General features: G+C 35.0%; 4 protein-coding genes across 8 annotated transcripts; 1 reads left to right on the top strand and 3 right to left on the bottom strand.

Moving 5' to 3' along the window:
* Positions 1-231: 231 nt before the first annotated feature.
* LOC105107420 (thioredoxin H9) lies at positions 232-3,186 on the bottom strand. The gene is given in 5 exon segments (XM_011001341.1): positions 232-1,017; positions 1,381-1,472; positions 1,475-1,502; positions 1,694-1,852; positions 2,603-3,186. Coding segments are annotated over 5 exon segments (453 nt in total). The 5' UTR covers positions 2,624-3,186; the 3' UTR covers positions 232-864.
* A 722-nt stretch (positions 3,187-3,908) lies between these two features.
* Positions 3,909-8,996, bottom strand: LOC105107419 (probable inactive receptor kinase At5g58300). 5 transcript variants are annotated; one of them, XM_011001339.1, is made up of 4 exons: positions 8,681-8,996; positions 7,820-7,876; positions 5,810-7,149; positions 3,909-4,784 (listed from the first exon to the last, which is right to left on the bottom strand). In XM_011001339.1, exons 2-4 carry the CDS (start codon positions 7,828-7,830, stop codon positions 4,168-4,170), a joined length of 1,968 nt encoding a protein of 655 aa, XP_010999641.1. In that variant the 5' UTR covers positions 7,831-7,876; positions 8,681-8,996; the 3' UTR covers positions 3,909-4,167. The 5 variants fall into 5 exon arrangements, with proteins under 5 accessions (XP_010999641.1, XP_010999640.1, XP_010999639.1 ...); XM_011001338.1 differs by lacking the exon at positions 8,681-8,996 and adding an exon at positions 7,972-8,552; XM_011001337.1 differs by lacking the exon at positions 8,681-8,996 and having other exon boundaries at positions 7,820-8,552.
* Positions 8,997-10,433: 1,437 nt separating this feature from the next.
* Positions 10,434-16,123, bottom strand: LOC105107417 (import inner membrane translocase subunit). Its single transcript, XM_011001335.1, has 3 exons — positions 15,211-16,123; positions 11,513-11,785; positions 10,434-11,015 (listed from the first exon to the last, which is right to left on the bottom strand). Exons 1-3 carry the CDS (start codon positions 15,814-15,816, stop codon positions 10,749-10,751), a joined length of 1,146 nt encoding a protein of 381 aa, XP_010999637.1. The 5' UTR covers positions 15,817-16,123; the 3' UTR covers positions 10,434-10,748.
* A 6,459-nt stretch (positions 16,124-22,582) lies between these two features.
* LOC105107436 (uncharacterized) lies at positions 22,583-24,165 on the top strand. Its single transcript, XM_011001361.1, has 4 exons — positions 22,583-22,643; positions 23,357-23,493; positions 23,598-23,753; positions 23,919-24,165. Exons 1-4 carry the CDS (start codon positions 22,583-22,585, stop codon positions 24,072-24,074), a joined length of 510 nt encoding a protein of 169 aa, XP_010999663.1. The 3' UTR covers positions 24,075-24,165.
* Positions 24,166-25,603: the final 1,438 nt, after the last annotated feature.

The raw sequence follows: 25,603 nt of genomic DNA, 5'->3' as shown, positions 1-25,603 counted from the left end.
ATATGGACAGAAGATGTCTGAACAAGAAGCAGCTGATGGGAAAAGGAAGGATGGGTGTAATTCTTGCGGACACTTGGATAGAGTATAGGCTTCGATGGTGAGTGCATATTACCAAGGAAATGTTGAAAATTCATGCAATAGGAGAACCCTTCAGGATCTTGGTAACATTTTTATCCATGGCTCGTTTCAAGTGTTTACTCTCGACAGGTCTAGAATCAACAGAATGCTAAATTTGAGTACATATAATCGGATCATGATCTCCTTGGCATGGTTGAATGAAATCATTTTAATGATTACAGACAATTCCTGATGTTGAGCATACGAAGCAAATCCTGTTGGAATTAATGTTGAAATCTAGAATAATGTTGAGTTGAGTTTTCCAAACAGTCCTTTTAGGTCTTACAGGTTCAATGCATTAATGATGTGGTTATCCTTGAGCCTCTAGAATTATCACTTGACTAATATAAATATACATCTTGAGAGTAATGCAATCCAAGTCCATGAGCACTCTCAGATCCAGGAGACTTCCCCTCATATGAGAGTAGTATAAGAAAGATCCTTTCCATCACGCATCCCTTCTCTCAATTTCTGACAAATCCACTGGTACAGTCAGGATTCACAGCAATATCCATCAAGAATTTGCAACTTTTCTTTGTTAGTTTCCTGCTCTAAACGCCCTACTGAGTACACAGTTTTTAACTTTTTGTCTGAAAAACCAATGCTCTCATATCTCACGTGCAAATATCAGATTTTTCAAAAATTGATGCACCAGTGCCTGGCAGTGGTTGCTGACACGACTACATGGTAACAGAAATTCTGATTGGACAATGGAATGGAAAATAAGCCAGTTTTCAGGAATAAGAGTCAATTACGTGACCTAGACTCAAGATTGACAATATCAGCAGTCTTCCTCTGGAGCTCCGCCATGTTTCCTCCAACAAGTTTGTCAACTTGTCGCCCATCTTTAAGGAAGAAGAATGTTGGAGTTGCTTTAATTTCCCATGAAGTACTCAGTTCCTGCATCCAATCAGACAGCACATTTCACTCATTAAATATGTTCTGTGATTAATCTCTATCTATTGAACACACTAAAAAACTGAATCAAACATATTAATATACTGCTAAGTGTTGATCAAATATGAGAACCTGATGCAGAAATTCATTTTTGTGTTTCAAATAGGCATCGACGAATTATTAAAGCTCAAGTATAATTTCATCACCATGCATATAGATGTAGATAAGTCTTGACTTATGTCTTTTAAATTGTAAAAGTGAATGAGAGTTCGTGTAAAAGTAGAGAGAAATTCTTGACAACCTTGTCGTGCATTGATCTTCATTCTCTGTTACCTAAGGCTAACAGTAAAAACATGATTTACTTACTGCAAGCTCATCAACATCAACTGTTAGAAATATGACCGAGGAATATTTATCTGCAAGCTCGCAGAAGGCTTGTGCAGTTGTTTTAAATGGGCACACCACAATGCACTGAAATTTACGACCGTCTGTTGGACAGGTGAGGGAAAAAATTACCAATGTGAGAAATTAGACATGTAAATGATGACAGTTACATCTGAATACTACCAGAGCATCCATATGAATTTTTCACCCTGTAATGACTGAATTCAGGAAATGTGGGGAAAAGGAAAATGGAGAGAAGGTAAACATAAAAGGTAGCCAAGTATTAAGAACTTACAATCTTCCCATCCCTACTTGCTTCTGATATTTTTTCATTCCATTTCTCCGTAGTGGTAAGAAGGTGAACATTTCTACTGGCAAATTCTTTACGATAATTCTCTTTATGAACACTACTTTCTTCATTACCTCCATGACAATTATTACAACAACCGCAGACCTGCAAGAGTTATCCTCAATATGTTGAATGATATATCGAGGATGATGGACCGTGTCTAAATATGGGTTACCATGGAGATTAGCATCCGAAGCATGATTACTTGATAAGTGGTTCAAAACTGGCACGCCAGGTTTCTTAAAAAATGAAAGAATTTTCGATTAAAACCCTGATAAGCTGGAGCCTGAAAACTTCATGTATTTTAAGGTGATGATATGTAGGTATAGGACAGGCTGTGAGTTCAAGAGCTAAATAATGCCTTGTGTTACAGCTGATCAGACTGGTCTAGATTATCTTCTAGGTTCTTTCAGGTTTATGGAAATACATATTAAGTGGAAAACCCATTGAAAGTTCTGTTTAGAGAAGTGAAGAGGTGATCTTAAATCTAGTCATTCTTGACAAACACTTTGATTTGTTAACTGACACCATCATAGTTTTCATCAAGAAACAAGACATTGTGGATTGTCAACCCTACAACCATTTGTCATTTGAAACGAAATATAAACATACTGAGAGGTTTGCAGAAACTGAACATGGAAATGAAGAAGAGTCAAGGTTTCAAAAGGTAAACTTGATCAGGCTCTATTCAACAAAAACAAAGTTGAGAATCAAGATTCGGTGCAAAAGAAGTCGCAACAGCCAGCAGGAGCCTTAAAACGGCAAGAGCATTACAGAATGAACATCACTTACACACGAAGAATATCAGAATGAGAGATAAGCATAGTTCTTTTCAGCTTGTTTAAAAAGACTCACCGTGGACCAACAATGTCCCATTACACCCTGGTGATGGATTTGCGATTACAGCAGGTTCCTAAAAGAGAATATCCATCAGATCTGTTGCAGTTCTTTTTCTTTTTTCTTCTAGGTAAAACAAAAAAGGCACTAGAGATACATGGCATGAGTTCTCTTTATGTATCATCTTTTAAACCAAAAGAGTAAAATCCAGCTCCATTATTTTTGGCTAGAAATGCAAAATAAACCCCCCTAATCTTCTGCGGATTTCATTATCTATTATACCTGTCTTTTCTCTCTTTAAGGTAAAAAGTTTCTCCCTCTTTCATTAGCAGTGACAGCATTAAGCCATCCAAAACTTTGCAAAACAGTAATAAAGTCTTCCTCTTTCTTGCCGAGACTGCAAAACCATTCAAATTTTGGTGGATGCATTTCAACTAAACCAGATTGTTAACTTACAGGCTATAACAATTGGAAATTACAGCTTTGGATAAATTTGTAGGACATTCACGCATTACCTAAATGAGATCATTTCTTATGTTAATTATCATCAAAAGATTCAAATGATGGAGAAGAAACCAATGAAACAGCTAGAGCATTCCAAACAAAGAGGTGGGGTGTCCTTTCAACACTGCTCCTGTGTTACCGGTCATGAACTCGGGATTCGGGTCGTGACATTTTACCTTTGGATCCAATTGATTCTGATATGTAGTGTAATCCAGTATTTCACCACAAGATCATGTCATTAAGGCCTTATCAGAAATAGACAACATGGGCAGTCAAAGATCCCGTAGACCTTTCAACAGAGAAAGAGAGATGCTAGAGACTATAGGTGTCCTTCCCTTCAGGGGGTGTGTTGCCATTTCAAGTTTCCACGTTTGGGTTGTTTGCTGTAAACTAACGACATATTCTACTATAACCAACGAATAAGCAAAGGGCTGCTAGTAAAACAATGCCCCATTTAATAGACTTTTTTTGGCCTTCTATTTCTATCCTACGACCTCCTTTTTTTGGTCATGGCGTTATTAACCAGAGTGGTTGTTAATATGCAATATGCATTTACAAAGCCTCACCTTACCCTTGTGAAATGCTTTAATCTCAGCCATCTGGAAAATCATCTTTCATCTGTTTTGCATTAATTTACTGCATCATGTTCATTGATTTCATGGATAATCTGTGGTGTGAAATATATCTATTTTATCAAGTTGATTAACCTGAAAATGGCTGATATTCTAGGAGGTTAAGTGGCAACACAATTAATTCTCCGTAAAGTTATCTTGAATTTCAGCCTAGCATAAGGAAGCTTCAGTTTTTTGGAATCTGCAGATCAGTTAAAGCATATCAGCCAGCTTACAATAGTTGGAAAAGAATTCGGTTCAAGAAATCAAGGGACAGGAAGTTTATTTTTCCGAAGATTTATTCTAAAAATCTTCTACAGGATTCAGGTAGTACAATTCGTGGTGAAGTATGGGATACATTGAGAGATTAAGGCTTAGCATGTATGCATGATGCATTCATGCATATCGCCTTACCATATCAGACAGCATCTGATATATCATTTCCACTGCGCGAAAATTTTGAAACTCTCATGGAGTTTGGATATTAGACTCAGCATCGGAGGATGACCTGTTCTTTGAGTCAGAATGTTGAATTTCCTCTATCATCCTAACAACTTCATCCATTTTGGGACGCATATCTGGTGCTTTTGCCACACATGCCAAAGCAATCTGAAGCATCTGCACCATTTCCTCTTCAATATTTTGGTGCCTTACAAGCTCAACATCAAAAACCTCTGCAGTCCATTCTTCTCTGACAACAGACCGCACCCATCTTGGAAGATCAACCACACTGTCATGCCCTGGAACTTGTAGAGGGGCTTTCCCAGTCAGCATTTCCAGAAGGAGCACCCCAAAACTATAAACATCAGATTTCTGAGAGGCTTTGCGTGTTTCAATCACCTCCGGAGCACGATATCCAATGGTTCTATACATGGTTGTGGGGAAGTTCATCAGAGGAGCCAATCCAACATCAGAGATGCACCCATCAAGATCTGAGGTGAGGATTACATTGGAAGACTTGATGTTACCGTGGAAAAATTTGGCACCACCTTCAGAATGAATGCGGGCAATTCCCCTGGCAGTCCCAAGGCATATCTTCACTCTTGCATTCCAATCCAGTGAAGTTCTACCTCCAGCCCTATTGCCTATTATTTCCATGCAAAAAGAGCACGGGGAAGAAGCATAAAATTTATATCAGAGACAACTGATAATACAAGGGAGTGCAGTCAAATTGTCCTAGTTACAGGCATAGCAAAGTTGAAGTGAGCTGAAAAGGTTTGATATATACAAATGTTATGGCAATTATGCAGATTACAGCACACCAAGCAACAAATTTACATCATTTTAAATAAACTGAGAGGTTCCACATTATTTGATATTGTTACCGGGTTCCAAACAACTGTACTAATAAAGTGATTCATCAGAATGTTATAACACTCAAGGTTTTTTCAAGAATAAAAAAACCACCATTGAGATCGATTCAATCAAAAAGTACATTATTCTGCAGCAATCGGCAAAAACCAAAAGTATAGATGGGTATAGTTAGCTGAACTTCATCATGAGGAATTTTATAGTACCATAACTGTCTATTCTGGCTGTTAATGACACCCAATCTCATAATCGATTCTACGGAATTCGATCAATTTTTATTAGCCTATTTGGTATTCTCCACTAATTTAACAAAATTTTCTTCTACAAATGCTGTAAATCTTCTCTGCAAGGGCTTTTAACTTTCAAGTTTTAAGCCATTGTTAATGTGTAACTCTAGTCAATAAATCAAAAGAGCCAGCATGACTACTTTGTGCTAGACTGCCAGAACCAACTTGATGCAGAGCTGTTGTATGATAGATGAGATTCCTAACCTTCTACCGTGTTCATTTGGGAAAACATGTTTCTTACAGAACCAAACACAGCTCCTAAAAGGATAAAACTCACAGGCTGAAGTTTAAACCATTTTCTGGTTCTCATTAAACTAGTGAACATTGGTCTTGCTTGTTCTCAAGCAGTCGTTACTAGGTGAAAAACTTCCCTGGATAAAAATCACAAGTAGAAAATTTTGATCTGCCTTGCACAAATTTCTAATGCCAGGTGATGGAAGCTATGCAAAAAAAAATGTGGAGGAAAGGAAAACAAAACTTGTTCATTATAATTGAGCTAAAAGACAGCTTACCATGCAGGAATGCAGATAAGCTGCCTGCTGACATGTAGTTGTGAACTAGAAGCTTCTCATCTTTGGAGTAGTAATAAGCACGGAGTGGAACAATATTAGGGTGCTGTCCAACTCTCCCTATAACTTCCATCTGTTGCTCAAATTCCTTCTTTCCAGCAGCAACTTCCTTCAACCTTTTCACCACCACTGATGTCCCATCCTCCAAAACTGCCTTGTAGGCTGTTCCATAACTCCCTTTACCAAGAACTTCAGCTGATGCCCTCAACAAATCCTCAAGATCAAAGTTATAAGAACAGCCTTCAAAGAAAAACAGTTTGTTCTTCTCAGCCTCCTGCACCCCACTACCAAAATCCTTAGGCTTCTCGCTCTCAGCCTTCCCTTTCAATACTGTGTTTCTTGCCCCGTCTTTTCTTTTCAAGAAGCAAACAAAGATAACCATAATTATGAGAAACAGCACAGCTGATCCCCCAATTGCTATAGCAATTATAGAATTTGAACCAAGTTTCTTGTTGGAAGCAGTGTGAGATTGGGGCTTTGTTGGGGGGTTTAGAAAGTCATTTGGGGAAGGAGAAGGTGAAGAGGAGATGGTGGGGCAACGCTTGAGAGGCAGTCCACATAATAGAGAGTTCCCAACGAATGAATAATAGGAGAACTTCTGGAAAGATGATGGAATTGTACCATTGAAATAGTTAAAGCTCAGATTTAAAGCCTTGAGACTTGGAAGGTTGATATCCGGTATGGCTCCGGAGATGGAATTGTTTTGGAGGTATAATGCAGTGAGCTGAGTCAGATTCTGTATGGTGGGTGGAATGCTTCCAGTGAAGGAGTTAAAGGAAAGATCCAAGACATTGAGTTGAAGGGAGAGCAAGGCAGGGAAGACGCCAGAGAAGTTATTCTGTTGCAGGTAAAGGTGCCGAAGGGAAGGGAGGGAGGGGATATCAGAAGGAAGCTTTCCATTGAGGCTATTGGATCGGAGACTGAGAATCTTTAGAGAATTAAGTCTTCCTATAGTGTTGGCTGGGATAGGGCCATACAGTCCAACGCCTGGAAGATGGACAGCAACCACCCCGGTTCCATTTGTGTTGCAGGTAATGCCAACCCAGGACGTGCAAACTGAGGTAGAAGCATTCCAATTGAGTTTCCGGATGTGTGGAACAGCAGCAGCAAAGTTAAGAAGTGCTTGTCTGTCAGAATTCAGGTCAGCTATAATCTGAGGAACAACTGGAAGTATGAAGAAAAGGGAAACAACAGTGGAAATGGAGGACAGGAGCTTCATTGATAGTGGCTCAGTTTGAAATGAACTATGCTTGTTTCTGGCTTCAGCAGCTCCCGGTGCTCTCCTGGTTCAGTGAATCAGAACATTGATAAAAGTTAGCTGAACATGGTTCCGAGGAAATGTTGAAGTTACTGAGATCGTTCACCACAACAGTAGATCACTGTACATTAAAGTTGAATTTACTTTAGAACGAAAAGAGAAATAATAAATAAGGTGTTGTTGATTGACATTTTCATTTTGGGAAAGCAAAGCTCTCTTACCAGAGGAAGCACATGTCAAAAGCAAAGTGGTGATAAAGAATCCAAGAGAAAAAAAAAGAAGAAGATTGATGTAAAGAGAAAGCAAAAAGTTAAATTCTCCTCCTTTTTTTTTTGTTAAAGAAAAGTCATTGCATAAAGAAAGTAGCACTATTGTTCTAACTAGCAGTATTAAGAAAGTAGGAAACAGATGCCACTAAGTCACTATCACTCACTCAGAATGTCATTTCATACTTGTTCATTTGAGCTATGAAGCCATGTAAACCTGCGTTATCCATTAGAAGAAGAAATCGATTGGGAATCATGCAGGAGGGAAGCTCACAGGAAGTAACCATAAAGAAAATAAAGGAGCAAATAATTGATATCCAGTTGGATGTTAAAGAAAGTGTGCTTGATATCACTTGCTGATAACAACATAAAATATATTTTCCAAGTTAGCAAGTGACAAACAAATATTATGGAGATAGAGACTTATACCAAGGAAACATGACAATTTTCAATCTAATAACTTCTGCCTTGCATATCCAAAAATACCTGCAAGAAAATCAGAATACAAAAATCTTTCCTGAAATCAGTTCCAGCAAATAGAAGGTAAACGAAATGAAGGGGCAATACACTGAGAGGAGAACCAAGTTCAAGTGCTTTCAGTTGACGCTCCAGCTCAAAAATACAAAAAAAAAAAAGGTGGAAGTGATAATGATAGTAATGAATGCTAATTTGGGTCACCGAATTTATAGGCTAGCAACTGTATATATTCTTAGTAATTCTCTCAACTGCTGTCTAAATATTCAGATCAAAAAGCATTATCGCTGACCATGAATTTAAGGTCTGAAACTCCTTTCAAGTCTCGATAATGGATGTACAGAAGAACTTGAATCAAGGCAAAACCCCAATTCTAATTCAAGTTTTCAAGACAAAATGAGAATTTTATCAAGAAGGAAAAAAACCAAGCTATGAATAAAGAAATGGAGGTTATTGATTGTTATCAAACTTCTTGTATCTTTGTTTAAAAAGGGGGGAAAAAAAGAATAAGCACGCAGATGCATTCTTGGCCATCAACTAGACAACCGACAGTGTGGTTGTCTTCGTCACTAGGAATTAACAACGTGGAATGCTTGCAAAAGTACCAGGACTGAAGCCTCTATATGCTATTCGTTTCTCTCTTATCTGCCATTTAAAGAACTATGCAAGACTTCATTGAAACATGTTTGGTCCCGGTTTTCTTTTGTTAATGGAATACAACCGTGTCTTCTATGCATGCAACCATTGACAATGACACAGCAAGCATTTGAAGTCCAATACAGTTTCATAGTAATAGTAAATGTAACCTTAAATTACCCAGGAAAAGCTTGTGAACAGCACAATGAATTTGTAGAGCTCACAACCCGCTTCTCAACTTCACAAGAAACTGTAGCCTTTTCATCTATTATCTTCTATATTTGTATGAAAAAGAGAGACAGAAGGGGGAGTGATGATAAGAGCAGAAATCTAGACTTAATATTGCTCTAGTATGATTATAAAGTAATCTTGTTCTATTATGGTGAAGACAGTAGGATAGGCAGCAAGCTGGGAGTTTGTTGCAATGTCATTTTCTTGCCTTGAGATTTTAGCTGTGTTGGACAACAAACTCAATGATGGCAACGAATGTTAGTCAAAATCTATGATGAAACATCCATCATATTTTACAGAGGGAAAGAATTCAAAACTGCCTTGAGCTTACTAAGGGATAGTTAACACCACATTTCTTTCTTCCCTCTCTTTCTCCTCTTTTTGGCACGTACAGGCAAGGGGAAAACCAGCGGACAGAAGATGATGAATAATTAAGCATGAGCTCTTAAGTTGTCACCCTTTATGAAAGCGTTTAGAGCGTATTTGTTTGCCATTAGCTTACAATGTATTGGCATAATAATAACGATAATAATGACTCCCTTACTGTGGTTCCATATACATTATGGTGAATTTGAAAATTTTCTGGAAAAAGGAATGATGATTTTAAGCATGGAGAGTTATGACTTGTTTTGACTCCATGCTCAACATCCAACCTACAAACTGGAACTCACATGGTAGGGTCCTTGCCTTCTTTTCCTGACAATGGTTAGGGGAGGGGGTCCGTTTCCTTTACTGTAAGATCTTGCCTTGAAGGACCCAATAAAGTTTTATGCTGAAACAGATAGATCGCTGGGAATTTAATATACCGTGTTGTCTTTGCTAGTTGGGTGTCATTTTCCAACCACTTAGACGAGAAAAAGACTCGAGTAATTAAGCTGACTGACCACAGCTTAAATAAACTGGTCCTGTTTTATCCAGTTTTTGAGAGACACGAATCCACAATGGGACCAAATAAGGAAATCAGGTTCCGCAGAAGGTCCTTGGGAGTTGGGTGTGAGCATCAAGTCATGAATCCTACCTCCCTTCCTCGCTCACGTCCTGGTAGACTGTCATGGAAACGGCAACCACAAAGATAGGGGGCCTTGTGTTACGGATATAAACATCGTAGAGGAAAAGGAAAGGCCTTTCATGAAGACGCATTAAAAGTTAGAAAAATTCACTCCTCTACTAGAACCCATAACCAGTGAAGTAGCAAATTGTGTAGAAGCAAATTGTGTAAAAGCTAGATGTCCTGAACTTGTGCGGAAGCTTTCATGTGCTTAAAAATCCAGAGATGTCAAAACTGCTGACGTTCAGTTATCATGCAGTGGTTGTCATAATTACCTATCAGGCATCAGCAACTGTACCCCAGATGTTGGTGATAAACATCAACCATCCCATGAATTAGCTGACAAGCAGACCTTTCACAGAACTTGTGACTTCTAAACAAGACTGCAAAATTAACAATGGTCCAGTGACAGCTTCTGGATCAAAAGAAATAACCTAGCATGCAACAGGCTTTAAAACAAGATCAGTCAGGAGTTCTAATTAACAAACAGAAAAGTACACCATGCATGTAACTAAAAATGCACAGGCAACATGGATATCTAGTCTTCGGTACTGAAACCATTGCAATCCAGGTCTAAATCTATAAACCAAAGCAGATCATCTTAGAATGATTTTAGAGCATTAAAGAAAAATTATAAATTATTGCTAAAAGAAATTTCCAGAGTAAATTGGCAAGCAAGGCAAGGAAACCGATCCATGTCAGAAAAAAATGCCTTCTGTGGGAAAGGCTGCCTCACTTGTATGCTTTTATTGCCTCGTACGGGCCATCTCAACTTCAATAGTACAAAAACTCTTAAGACTTCTGAAGATGACTCGTCAGCAATTCAGGAAAACTTTGCATAAACTGTGATACCAGTCATGATGCCCGTACATCAAGCCATGGGCCTCCATTAAGCAAAACAAATCCATGGAAATGAAAAACAAAAGGAATGAATGGAAGGGAAAGGAACATCAGTTTACTAAACGGGCACTAGGAGCCACCTTTTTCAAGCTTTTCAATTTCCTCACGGTGCTTTCTTTCAGCTTCCTGAAGTTCCCTCTCAGCATCCTCCTCTTCCTCGATTTGATCAAGAACATCAAATTCCTTGCTTGCTGCCATTGCTTTCACCACAGGATCTCTCAGCTCAGATATTAAACCGCCACCAACCTTGTATTCTTCTTCGTCTCCAATCAGAAATAATCGCTGATCAGGTCCTGATGCCATGGGGATGTCAACAGCCAATAACCTCATATCATACTGCACAGAAATTTGAAACAGTTCTTTAAATAAGAAGGGTTAAGTTGTTCATTTACCCTTATCAATATGTAAATTTTCTCACATACATATACATATAAGTGACAGCTCTGGGATTACTTGTGCACAGAGCTTCAGGATAATACATATAAGAAGCTGCTGCCAATAACAGTTTCTAACTTCTAAATTGATAGAAATATGCAAATATGAATTCATGCAACAATCCTCCCAAGCACAATCCCCTTTCCCTCTCTCTTGCACAGATACTCACGTAGCTAGAAAACTTCATTTACTGTTTAATGCAACAGCAACACGGGTGGCAATCAATTTGCTCCACTTAAGAGAAGCTCAATTTATGATTTATGAGTAGCAAAAGACAAAAAGAATCATAATCATAGATTCCATTTTTTCATTTCTTAAAAACATTCTATTGCTTGATCAGATGCTCAAAACAATGAAGGTGAGCATTGAGATGTTCAAAACAAAGAAAGCAAGCATACCTGGCCTTTCTTCTTCTTAACTTCAACACTGACTAGACCTTTTCTCTCAGAACCTCGTATTGGGAAGATGAGAAAACAACGCTTGCTCCTAACAGTTGGCTTAAAGTTCTTTAGAATAAGTCCACCTCCTGACATCACGTAGGCTCTTAATACTGTTCCTGTGAGAGGAGCACCCATAACCTCAAGAATCCCAGCTGAGGTGTTCAGCTTTGTCATGGCCATTCTATAAACTTTATCAGGATTGATTGTAATTCTTGAGCGGATATAGAGGCCCTTTAGCAGTGACATGGATACACAAAACACACAAATGTTAACATGTAAGTTGATCCTTGCTTATGGTACATAGACAAAACCAACAATAGTTTGGGGATAAACTGCAACAGAATCTGTACTTTTAAATATATGGAAAATCCATAAATAGAAAGACTCAAGGACTTCTGATTAAGGATGCACCTTTCAATTTTGATCATGAGTCATGACCCATAATGATGACTTCCAACTTGTTTTATATATAGCATAAGCTTTAGGTTTGAAACATGAACACTAGCAGAATCTGCATTCTAGGAGAATGCCAGCTGCTTGTTCTGGGGAAGCTACATTGGAAACAATGATGCTGCAACTTAGTTACATCAAAAACAGTGAGGGAAACAAGCAATCATATCCCTGGTGCCAGCTGTTAGAAATTGGGGTGGGCTAATCACCTGTAAGTAGTGCAATTCAGTGATCAACAGGGTCACTACTGCAATCTTATTTGAGAAGCACTCTTTACATTAATGGTTGTTTCTTTTTGGGGGGGGGTTTATATTTGACTAGAAAAAATGGTTTTAGCTCTCCTAAAGTCAACTATTGTAACTGCAATAGAAGTTTTGAAGTACCTGGTCTCAGAAACTCACTTAATCCATCTATCAATACTATATATAAAGGCAGAGTTTGGGTTAACGGTTGGGGTAAGCTTTTGAGGCAATTCCCCTCTTTATTTTATTTTATTGTGCTCTTTATTATTGTTTTTTCAAATAATTATTATTATTTTATACATGTTTTAGTTATATTATTATATGTCCTAAATCATAGCATCCTAATTTTAGATTTCTTTTCCAATATTACTACTAATTAAGAGCTATGCGTTAATTATTTATTTTATTCTTAAGAGATATGAATTCTTTTTCTATTTTCAAATTCTAATACTATTTACAATACAAAGAATCCTATTGTTTTACTAATTATAATTCTAAACGCTTATAAAAACAACAATATTATATTTCTTGTAAATTAAAAAAATAAGAACTGACTAACATTGGTATTGATCTTTGTTATCAACTTACTTATATATATATATATAAACTGGTTATATATTTCTCTACTCTTTTCTCAATCTTGTTTGTTATAATTTGAACATGCTGTTTCTAATCTTGAATCATACATGTAAGAGTATCTGATATGATCATAAATTCATAATCTTCTTATAATGGTTGCTTTACTTTCATATTATTGGTGCCTAATTCTATCAAATTGTTACTACTTTCAATTTTCTAACATGTCATGCTATAAATCTCGTTCTTACTCAATAAGGGACTTGTGTGGATCAGGGTTTTAGTAGGATTTATGTGAGGTCTGTTTCTCTTCTGGCTTATCTCTATAGCCTGACAAATCCCATTTTCCCATTATTATATCTACTGTCCATCAGATTGTTAATGATACCAAATATAGAAATGACATCATGTACCTCTGTATAAGGCATTAGCAGACAATGACTAATTATTTTAATTTTTTTCACCTTCAAACATTCAACCATATTTTTTTCTCTTTTGCAATTTGCTATGAAACTTGATATTATTTGAACACTCATTATCATAATAAATTTTCAAAGCATGAAATCCCAAAATAATTTATTCACTCAAAACAATGAAATAGATTTTAATTATATAACAAGCATAATGAAAATTTCAATTTAAGCAATATTCTTCATGAAATGTAGTGTTAAAAAAAAAATCCAAGCCTCAAACGTGAATTTTTGCACTGCAAATTTATTTAGCATATTAATTAACAAGAAAACAATATTATATTTTTTTGACAATATAGCATTTGAATTTTCTCAGTGATTGATTTTATTTCACATGTGTATAACATGGATATTAATATTAAATAGATTTATGTTGATGTTAATATTAGAATTAACCATGTCCGAAAAATGATTTAGTTATTTAAATTGTTTACATGCACAACATTAATTTTGGATATTTGTTCGTAAAATACTACTTTCTATCAGCATGGTTGTGTTTTATAAAAACTTTAATCACGTATTCAACAATTCATCCTCAATAATAAATAAAACATAATGACTATATGTGTGCTATGTGCAAGGCACGCGCAACATACACTATGAAAAGTAAAATGTGTGGGAGTACCAGGGAATCAGAAGTCTAGGTAATGAGTAAAATTAACTAAGTCTATCAAAGGATATTTCTATGGTTAACATGCTATGCTTTTAAACAAATTTTATCGTGTCAAGTGTCCTTCCTTTTGGTGTTGCCATCCATTTCTGTTTTCTCATTTCCTCCCTATTAGCATTCGTGTCTCTAAGTATAACAACTTATGAACATGATCCAAGCCATGGTATTTGTAGTCACTATTCTGTCACATTTTAAACCATTTGAAATGTGAATGAAAAATCCCAATTGTTGCTCTCTCCTATGGGTGAAATGGACAGGACAAGGGCTGGCAAAAAGGCAAGCAAAATATAGAATAAGAAACCACAACGTAGGAGACTTAAACTTGATAGAAACAATCAAACCTCAACAGCAATAAGAGAAAACTGACCAAAGGCATAACCATTTAGCCTTTCCTACATAAATAAAACATTTATGTGCTCATCTAGTTAGCTCATTGCCCAAGACTAGAATTTCCTATGCATCTCAACTTAAACACTCAGAGACACTTAAGTAGGATTAGACAGTTTCAAAACTTGACTCTTATTTCCAACGAACCTAAAGTTTTAAGCACTATATACACCTAAGTTGGAACAGATAGCTTCAACACTTAGCATTTGTAAGAGTTGGATTATATAGCTTCAGCACCTAGGTAGGGGACTAGAAAGCTTCGACATCAAAACTCAAAAACTTGACTCAACCAGTACTGATAAGCAGTAGAAACAATTATAGTCGAGATATTAATTTGTATATTCAATGTATGACAGACTGATCAAAAGATTGGAGCCTCATTCTTAAGAGCTTTAATCATCACCTGATCACTGCATCTAAACTTGAGGTGAGATAACTTCTAGTAACTCACTTCCTTTTAGTGAAAACAAAGTAAATCGACTGTGCTTTTGCCACAATCATCATTGTTTTGTGTTTAAACAACACCCCACGCCTTTGAAGTAAAAAATGCACCACCTATAACAAGCTATGTTATCCAAAAAAACATGTTCAAGCATAGAATGTTGGTAGAGGCACTACCATAACAATAACAGGAGAACCCATCTCGTGCTTGTACTCCAAAGAAAAATCTATCTATTCCACAACTTAACGCATGGGAACCGCTCATCACATTTGGGAAAATCGTAAAGTCGAGATAAATTTTATAGTTGGTTCGCACATCAATAATCCAAAAGAAGACATCACTCATTTATAATCAAAAATAATTCCGTTGCACAAATAGAAATAACAAAACACAGTAAAACGATTAAAGAAAGAACTCACAGAAAAGGCAACCATGGCAGATGAAAGAGCGAAAAACCCATACTTCGCCATGCCTTCAGATAGACTAACAAAAGTATTAGCAATACCGAACATAATCCTCCAAAGCAAAGCACAAATTATTACTCCTCCTGCCCCGATCAAAAATAAGGAATTCCTCTTTAGAAAGGCATCAATTTGCAACCCTAAAGCTTCACGGTACCTCGAGAAAGCAGAAGTAACAGCTGTGGCCGGCTTCTCAAGAATCTTTTTTGCAAAATTCCCATCAACCCTTTTCCCCAAATCCGAAGAACCTTTGAAAGAAAACTGCCTCACCCCATAGAAAAAACTCCCATTTTTAGAAAATGAAGAATTGGGTTTTGTACAGGAGAGAAACTGAGATAAACCCAGATTAGCAGAAGTGGGTTTTGAAGTAAAGCATGGGATTTGAGAGTTTAAAGGAGTGAAATTTGAGGAGGCATTTGAGTAAGATCTGGTAAAAGTGGTAGAAATTCTAGAGGTCAGAGAAGGAGTGGTTAAAGGTGAGGGCTTGGAAGTAGAAACATGATTGTAGACGTTGTAGTGGAGTTTGAGAAGACCTTTGATGATTCTTGGTGATTGTTTCGACATTGTTGATCGGTTAGTAAAAGGAAAAAATAAAATGTTTATAGGAAACTATAAATCAGAAAATAAGAATGGGTTTGTAATGGTGGTTCCTTGTCAAGAAAATCAAGGTTAAAACATGGTGTCATTTATGATATGAATCCAAAAGGTTTTCTAATTTTATTCATGTCTGTAACTAAGAGCCGATGAGGGTTTCTCCTCCTTTGAGGATCTTGGGAGAAGGCAACGAGGAGGAATTATTTTTCCTTTCTCAGGTTTTTTTCATTGGGTCAACCACGAGGGCTCCCTGCACCGTAATGTTTGTTCATGGTGCTGGTGTTATTTGTTGTTTTTTTTGTTTTTTTTTTTGGAAAGAATGATAATTTTATTATATTAAATAAAGTATAAATAAATCATTGTTTTTATGTTATATTGAAAAAAAAATACAATTTTCTATTGAAAAAAAAATAATTGACAACACTAGTAGTATAAGATAGTTTTTAATATAACAATTAATTTTTTCAATAATTTATTCCACAAATAAAACTCATTAAATTCTCATATATATATAAATTATCTATGCATGCATAGATGAGTTTGAGTCACCTTGAAATCAATAAATAAAAAAAATGGTTATACTATCAAGTTCTGTTAACATTTATCCAACTACACCAAAATCTTTATTCTAAAAAAGAAGAATCAAGGCAACATGGAGAACAAATTGATAGTAGCCAAGCTATATTAAGATTTCAAGTAGTTGATTTCAAACATAAATAAAGAAGGCACTAAGAATTAAAGGTATCTAAAAATTAAAGATATCTAAGAATTATATTTGATAAAATCTTGATTTAGAAGTATTTTTATATCTAAGAATTAAAGGTATTGAAAAAAAAATTAAACTCGAGAATAACTTTGTGTTTCTAAAAATCTTTAGTACATGATGCCGCAAAATTAGTTAATCTTCGATAAATCAATATACAATCTTTATCCATACAAAGAAAATTACTTTGTCACAAATAAATAAATAAAATTTATGTTTATTCTCCAACTTACTACTAAAATTTATAGCTAAAAAAACCATAATATAATCTCCTCTAACTAACCCTAATGAATCTTTTTAGATTGCAAACTAATAGGTCTAAATTAGTAATCAATTTTATCAGTCCAATAATAAAATAAATTTATATATAATATTTAATAGACCCAAAAAATTCAAATTAAAAATAATTATTCAACATTAAATTAATAAATAAAATATGATAACGAAAACAATATCTTCATGCCAAAATTCCTCCATCTAAATTAAATCTCTAATTTTTGTATATTTTGATAGATTTCCAACGCATCGTTCTCTCTCACATGGATGAATTACTGACATACCATATATGGTTGGAAAGTTTAAAATATCTAATTTTTAGTCTAATTTGAATAGAAATAAATTTCTACTTGTAACTCGAGGTATGTCCCAAATAGTATATAGAGGTCTAGTTTAGCAGATTTGACAAGATTTAATATATAATTTTTAGTCTAATTTGAATAGAAGTAAATTTCTACTTGTAACTCAAGGTATGTCCCAAATAGTATATAGAGGTCTAGTTTAGCAGATTTGACAAGATTTATTTAGTAACTTCGACTCACTAACATAATATGTTCTTGAATTTTATTTGACCTTATAATTTATTAAAATATAGTTTTATGTGTCTAGTATCTTTCTATAAAATTTCAGCTTGTTTCAATGTATAGTTTGAGAGATATGTCTAATCTCGCAAAACTTATCAGCAGATATTTTATGTTAAATTTAGACTTGACCTGATTTGTATCAATAATATTATGAATTTATTTTTTTATCTTCTAATTTTTTTTAAATAAAATATAGAAAGATGATGTTTGTGTTTAATACCATAAATTAAAAAATATATACATAAAACATCTCGATGAACCAAGTATAAAAAAAGAAGTAGAGTTTAAAAAAATAAATCATTACCTAGTTTATGGTAATTATAACCCTAATTATTGTTTTAGATGTTCTAAATAAGGAATTAGTCATATAAAAAAATAAAAATAAAAATTATTCTAAAACATTTTACCTAAAATAAATTGCATCTTATTTACTTGCTATGATAAAAAAAAAAATATATTTTTTGTGTTGAATTTACCTAAACTATTATATATACTTATCAGTTTTTAAGGTGAGAGACTACCAAAATCTAAAAAGAATCTAGTTTTGCTAACCTCATCTAATCCTTGCTTTAAAAATAATGATTAATTAATCTTCGACCTCTTTAAATTAATTATATATAAAATGAGCCCAAATAATATATAAATACAACGTGTATCAAATAAATTTTCATTTTTTGTATTTTTATTATCATTTCTTTTAGTGACAAACAATGAGAAGTTACGTATTAATAATTATTAGGAAAAATTACCCTCATTGTCCCATTGTAAGGTTTATTTTTTACTTTAACTTTATTCTTTTAAAAATGACATTATATATATATATAAAAAAAAAATTTCGAATGAAATGACCGTAATAACCTTATTTATATTATTGTCGAATTTGCAGGTTGCTTATAAATAGTTTTGAAAAGGTGCAATCAGAGATTCTGGTGATCTTTCTTGCTTCGCTCCAGCATCGTTTTGAATCTTGCGTTTTCTCCTCTCTCCTCACCCGTTTTAATTTTGGCAGATTGAAGTACTTCTTCTTGATCAAAAAAGGAAAGTAAGAGGCTCATCGGGGAAGCGTTTTCATCAACCAACTTGGGGTTTTTCTTTTTTGTTCTTGATAATCTAAAGTTTGATGAACTGTTGGTTTCAGTTTTTTCATGGTCTTTTTAGATCTTAGTTCTGGGTTCATGTTAATTTTCTCAATTGAATGTTTAAGCTCAATTTAATTTCTCTTTTTGGGTAGTTGTAGCCTGGTGGGTTAGCTCGGGCTTGCAATTTGCCTGATCAAATTTAGACAACCGGTTGGGTCAACCCGAAACCTGAGTAACCCGGTGTAACTCAGGTGAGACCCGACTAAAAATTGAAGAGAGAGATCTCAGCAGTTTTTTAGTCCAAGTTATGATTACAAGAACCCGAAAAAACTGTGTTTATTTCTTGAAAATTGGATTTACAGATAGAAAAACATGAATCACTCTATATCACTAATAAAGTGGATGATCCTTCACCATTTTTCACAGAGGAAAAAAAAATGGAAAAGGATTTTGCTTTAGCAAATCAAAGGGAAGAATAAGAAAAGGCTTTGGTGAAAGATAGAATGGGACTTACAGAGATTAGATTGGCAGAGAACTGAAAATGAAACAGAGAGTGAGAGGGAGGAAGGAGAAGACGAAGCGGGAGATAAAGAAACTAAACGCGTAAAATAAGACATGAAGGCCGAGGCACTCGATAGATTTTTTGGTAGAACGAGGAGGCTGTCTTTTATCTGTAACCGGTCGGATCTTGCCACATGGAAATAGAGAGTCGATGGGTTGCTGACCTGGGTATTTTTTATATTAAAATATATATTAATAATATTTTTTTATTTTTAAAAAATTATTTTTATTATTAACACATCAAAATAATTTAAAAATATATTAATTTTAAATAAATAAAATAATTAAAAATCATCTCATATTTTCAAGTGGCAAAACAAAAGTTACTTGTCATTGTTATTATCTTAATTGATAGTTATCTAGTAATTAGTAATAACTGTGATGTGTATTTCAATATTATGTCTGGTAGATTGGATTGTAATTAAAGTTTTATTTTTGGTGTAATTCTAAAATCAGAGTGATTCTTTTCTAGTGGTGTAATCTTACTTGTTTTATTTTCCCTGTAATCTTTATTTTCTGCAATAAAATATCAGATTTCTTTCCCTCTGTCAATATTTTTCTGCTGTGTTATGTACTATGTTCATTAGTTTACAAGAATTGTTCCCATCGTTAATGTAGTTTGGCATTAGTGGATGCTACCCTAATTCTGCAAATGAGAAACAAATAAATACGCAAACAGCTCTGGTGAGTTTAGATTATTTTGTGTTTCTTATTTTGGTTTTAGGATCTTTTGTTCTTTTTGTAGAGTTGGGTAATATGTGTTTTCATGTTTGAATATGTATGGTATGTTTTCATGAAAGAGCATCCGATCTTCATTTTTAGTGAATATGTTGAGCACTTCGCTAAGTTTTCTGGAAAATAAAATAGGAGATCATCAATGTAAATTTTTTCACGATGGTCTTGGCCTCCTGGGATCTTTGACACTGTAGAGTGGCCTGAAAATGCCATAAATCATCAATGTGTAGGATAGTTATGGTAATTTTAAATGTAAAATGGTAAATGAACATTATTTTTCTCGAAGAAAAAGAAAAGAAAAGAAAGAGCTGGTAAGCAATATTCTCTACCTTTTTTCTATCAAATGTTGTCTAGTTTATGTTGGCTCTTGTTCAATTTATTCAATAGAAATATAAGTGTTAATCTTTAATTTTTATCTTCATTTCTTTTATCTGTCGGATAACTATGGGTCATAGATGTTGCTATTGATGGTAAAATTTTCCTTGATTTGTCCCAATACTTGGTAAGAATTGTGCCTTGATGACCAAAATGATTAGAATTGCATTTTTTTCCTTTTAGTTGCAAAGTTGAATTTGATATGGCATCACTGTGTAGTGATCACTTGAATCAAAAGTGTTGTTCAATGTCACGATTCAAGTAGTATTTTTGTATTTGTCGTCAGGACATTTCTGGGAAAAAAAAGTAACTGTCAGCATTAATGATTTGCATAAACTGAACTGGAGTTTAGAATGAAGTCTATGGTTCCTTTCTGTTTTCAATGCACTTTGGAGTGCTTTAGAAAGTAGAGGTGTTGGATAACGGAATCCATTGATCTTTCCAGCATTATGATGTCGATCCTTAAATATTTTTTTATGAAGTTCGATTTGGATAGTGATATTTTCCTCATCTTTCAAACAAGTAGTGGAAATTACATGAGCCTTTCTTCATATGAAGAATTTCTTGGCACAAAGTCACTTATCATTTAATTCTTGTATTAAACTCAACATCTGGGTCATTGTTTGCAGACTTCTAATGACAAATGATGTTGAAGATAAAACTACAGTATATATATACTCCAGTTGTAAAATTCCTGATCATCTGCTCATAGAGATTTTCGACAGAGTTCTGTATCAGAGAGGGCTCAAATATCTTGTGTTAAAAGGCAATGGGCTAATGTGTTTCGTGGAAAATGCTTGTGGCAAGCTGCTCTTAGAACCTATCCTCTTTCTCACCAAACTAAAAGATGGTTCAATTTTTCTTTAGATCTTTCTTGTATACCCATATACAACACCCATTAAAGTGCAATGGAAGGTGTTCGAAAAGCTTTTCACTGATTTCCATGACTGTTTCAGTCATGTGGATTATTACAATGTGTAGAAAACAGCGTAAAGGAATCCTACTCCATAGCATCACTGTTTTGCTTTCATAAAATGAAACGATTTCTTTCCTTTTTTCATGTTTTCCGTCATAGTTTTTTTTTAAGAAGAAGAAAAAGAAGAAGAAGAAGCCATTTATGGCTCACATATATTATCATTAAACTTTTTCATATTTCGAAACACTTCACTCTCCTCCCACCTTCTCTCTGATCGCAAGTACTAGATTGTTTAGGATTTTATTATGCGAACAGACACTAATCTTTGTTTTATATTCTGAGTTGCTTAGGGTTCTACATTGTCTCTAAATGTCTTCATTTTCTTCCTTTTTATGTAACCATCACTCAAAGATGTGGCTTTTGGTGTTTTTCTTTCCAGTTTCAGATCCTTCTTTGGTATTGTTTTTGGGTGTTGCTGATGAGTATAATGCTGCTAATTTTTTATGATTTTTAAGCTGTGAAATGGTAAAAATACTACTACTTCTGCTCTAAAGCTGGTGTCTTTATTGCCGTGTTGTTGGGGTCTTGCTTTGTTGACATACTCCGTAAAGCAATAATTTTGAAGAGGGCTTTTGGGTTTTTCTCTCCCAGTTAATGCTAATTTGTTTTTATGGCTTACAAAATGTACTATTTTAAGCTTCATAAAGATCCAAACTTGAATACTTTCAACTTTGTTATATGTCAAGCGAACGTGTTTACAGATAATGGTTTATTGCTAGAAATTTGGTGATAGTTGGGTTGTTGGATTAAAAAAGTGTACTTTTGTTGCCTTCAGTTGTTAGAATTTCCAGGTTAGTGTTACTTCTCTTCAAAGTGGTTATTTTGGTTGAGGGGCGCGGAGTTTGGAGCTGATTCAGCTATTAGGGTCCCTAGTTTATTTGATCGCTGGTTTTTGAAGTAAGCAGTTTAGATTCTAGGAAGTTTGGTGAGATCTTAGGTAATCTCTCGTATCAGATTCTGCTTGGACCAATTTTACCTGAGGATATAACTTTGGTACCTTCTAAGATTTGAGATAATAGAAGAAACAAAAAAACAAAAAAAAGGCCCTGGAATCATAACAGTTTTATATATTCCAAGCTTCTTTCTTTTTTATATGCGATTTTGAAGAAAGAAGAGATTAGTGGTTGGTGGCGGATGGATTTCTTTAAAGTGAAAGGGCTCAGGAAAACCCACAAACCAGACCCAGAAAAGGATTTAGAAGATAAGCCTGTGGTCACAGCCAGAGGAGTCAAGAAATTAGAATGGTGGAGGTGGTGACAATGTAACTAACACATCAGCCAGCACTGATCCTGTAGCTGGAGCTGGAGCTGAGGACGATGACAATGATGATGATTTTATAACCAATGAGGTAAAGAGGAGGTTGAAAGAACTGAGAAGGAACTGTTTTATGGTGCTGATTCCTGAAGAAGAGTCATGTGCTGAAGAGGAGGAGGAAGAGGAGGGGCAAGGTGAGACGAACTCAAACGAATGGAGGAAGGCAATGGTGGGGTGGCTTTGATGCTCTGTATGACCATTACTCTGAGCGGATGTTATTTGATTGGATGAGTGTGCAGTTGCTTAATGACTCTGGTAAATGTCACTACGCTTTGATCCAGTTCTTTCTGATTGATTTATGTTTTTTTTTATTGCAATTGATTTTTAATTAGCATGCTTTGGTGGTATGAAATCTAGCTTGCTGCATTCCCTTGGAGACTCGGGACATAATTATTCTGTGTTTTTTCCCTTATGCTTGCCATGCAGCCATGCTCGTTTAGTTTATCTTTCCATGTGAGTGTCACATTCCTTGGCATATGTTTGGGTCGTCGTCTGATTCAGAATTAGACTACCCGAAACATTACTGAGATTACTAGAATTGCCACATTTATTTTTGGATATCTTAGTGCTGTTGTGTTCCAATTGTATTTAGAGTTTGCCTATATGTAACACTACCATACCATTGCTGCTCAAGTCCTTTCTCATGCATTTCCTTTTCTTTTTTCGTTTCCTATTAAGGTTTTGAAAGCATGGCTGTCCGATAAACTCCTGACTTGAAGGATTTTGCTGTCTCTGCTTGCTTTTGTTTTCCTTTTTCAGTGCTGCTCGTTTCCAACCTTTTAAAATAGTTTCTGATACTTGACAGAGTTATTCCTGTACAGTGAAACAATTTCCTAGTTTTCATCAGAAATAAATGTTCTGTTGTTTTGCAAGCTGCTACGCTCCCACAACTCCTCCAAGGCCTACTTCCAAGAATCTGACATCACCCTTCCGCTGCCTTTCTCTGAAAAGCTAGAAGAACCTGAAACAGAGCATCTGCAGCAGGTACAGAATGACCCATATGAAGATATTGAAACTGCATATGTTGCTCAATTTTGCTCAACCTCCATTGCCAGTACACCTAACTGATTCAAAAAATCTCTTGCCAGCCTGAAAACCCTGCATGTTGCAACCACAGTGCTGAGCTTTTTCAGCAATTACAAATTTTATTGCTAAGGTTTATAGAAACTGAACCTTTGGAGCAGGAATTTATGCTTGTGCAAGGAATGCCTTGCGTAAATTGCTCCAGGTTCCCAACGCAAAAGGTACGTAATTGTTGCATCATTCATGGGCTTAGCTTAAACCATAACTACATTTCAGTTTATCTAGTTCCAATTAACCAATTAACCACCTTATATACTTTCTGTTCAATGAACATGGACGTGGTTCTTGGAGTTTTTCCCTTAATCATTTCTCAAACATCTTTTCAGGTTTGGATAGAAAGATACAGGAGAAATGTCATCAGATTATGTGGTCTGGCCCCTGATCTCCTCAGGATATTTGAGAGTTCGATCCTTAATTCCCACCTTTTCCTGAAGATGGACAAGAAAAAACAATATAATGCCCGTTACTTGTTTGGAAATTAGAACCAGATATTCAACTGATTCAATCTTCGCTTGAGAAGGTGAGATTTCTACCGTCCTGTCTTGTGTATTAGTGCTAAAGATTGCTAGTTAATTGCATATATTTTTGTTCCTTTGAAAAGTATCCCGAAAACAAAAAAAATCACCTTCACATGAACATGGAAAATGAACCTTTAGAGACGGTTTTGAAATCAATATATCCAGTAACACGTTAAGTATTGTTCAAAAATTCATTTAGGGTTTTGAAATCAACCTTCCTTCAAAGGGGTTGGGTGTGGCGGTGTTAGCGCATGTAGCTCACACGCTTATGTTACTAGTGGCGTGCTAATACACACTCCGGTGAAAGGGATGGCGCGTGATTGGTTAGATAAAGTGGTTCTCTTTCTCCTCCTCATCACTCACATGCTAGCAGTGTCACTAGCAACTACCCGAAATGAAAGTTTCAAGCATGGGAAGTTTTGGTTGACATCTCACTTTGGGTCGTCAGCTTGATTGTGGTTTGGGTCAATGATGCTGGTCTCCCCGGGGTAAGGTGTCAGTGAAGGGACTGCTAGTTCAACTTGGAAATGGGTTGGTGGTTCACCGTGATGGAGGGAACCGATTTGGGTTGCTTCGGCTAGAAAGAAAGAGGGCAGTTGGATCGATTCTTTATGGAGGCTATGGTGGGGAGGCCAGTGGCTAACTGCGGCAGAGAAATGGGAAGACATGTACGCAATATTCTGTTTATTTTTGTATTTTAAAATATTTAAATTTTTTTATTTTCTATATAATTCAAATTAATACATTTTAATGTTTTTAAATTATTTTAATATACTAATTTTTAAAATAATTTTTTTAAAATATTAATATATATTTTGATACAAAAATTAAGTTATTTGAAAAGTTATTTAAAAAGTAACACCCTACAAATAAAATGCGGAAGAAAGGAGTTGAATAACGTTTTTCATTCATTTTTACTCTTTTTTCTCTATATGTTATTGACACCCATTTCTTTTCTTTTTAAATCTCATTATTTTTTTTTGAAATATAATTGAAAGCTGGAGATCAAAATGCAGTTATATTCTAGCTATGACCAGATTAGAAAAAGGGAAGGGCTAAATTAATACTTCTCCAGGCCAACATATGGCCTTGACATGTCCTCCTAGTGATAATCCATTAAATAGAAAGGTAGGGATTACAATCAAGTGGGTGGTTTACTTCAAAATTTGTGCACATATTATTAGGGCTGACAACCTAAAACCGGCAAGTGCGTGTTGCGAAGAAGCTTGATTTCATCAAAATACTGAAATTGTTCAGCATCCTTTTTTATAAGGCTATGGTGGGGAGGCCAGTGGCTAACTTCGGCAGAGAAGGTGGCAAGATATGTACACTATCTTTGTTTTTGTATTTTAAAAATATTTAATTTTTTATTTTATTTTTTATATAGTTTAAATTAATATATTTTTAGTATTTTTAAATTATTTTAAAGTATTAATCTTTAAAATAATTTTAAAAAAACATTAATATATATTTTAACATGAAAATTATTTAAA

The sequence above is a fragment of the Populus euphratica genome, unplaced genomic scaffold (genome assembly GCF_000495115.2).
Source record: "Populus euphratica unplaced genomic scaffold, PopEup_1.0 scaffold160.1, whole genome shotgun sequence".
NCBI classification, from domain to species: domain Eukaryota; kingdom Viridiplantae; phylum Streptophyta; class Magnoliopsida; order Malpighiales; family Salicaceae; genus Populus; species Populus euphratica.
Note: the sequence above shows the minus strand (reverse complement) of the source record. Positions and strands in the feature narration are given on the sequence as shown.

Excerpts from the sequence above, each read along its gene's own strand:
- LOC105107419 (XM_011001336.1), bottom strand. Across the intron at positions 4,785-5,809 it reads CTTATCTGCATTCCTGCATG|GCAATAGGGCTGGAGGTAGA; the intron begins GTAAGCTGTCTT and ends TGGAAATAATAG.
- LOC105107417 (XM_011001335.1), bottom strand. The coding sequence starts at position 15,816 with ATGTCGAAACAATCACCAAGAATCATCAAAGGTCTTCTCAAACTCCAC. Across the intron at positions 11,786-15,210 it reads CTGCCATGGTTGCCTTTTCT|GGCCTCTATATCCGCTCAAG; the intron begins GTGAGTTCTTTC and ends TCACTGCTAAAG. Across the intron at positions 11,016-11,512 it reads TTAAGAAGAAGAAAGGCCAG|TATGATATGAGGTTATTGGC; the intron begins GTATGCTTGCTT and ends ATTTCTGTGCAG.
- LOC105107436 (XM_011001361.1), top strand. The coding sequence starts at position 22,583 with ATGGTGCTGATTCCTGAAGAAGAGTCATGTGCTGAAGAGGAGGAGGAA. Across the intron at positions 23,494-23,597 it reads AAACAGAGCATCTGCAGCAG|CCTGAAAACCCTGCATGTTG; the intron begins GTACAGAATGAC and ends ATCTCTTGCCAG. Across the intron at positions 23,754-23,918 it reads CCAGGTTCCCAACGCAAAAG|GTTTGGATAGAAAGATACAG; the intron begins GTACGTAATTGT and ends ACATCTTTTCAG.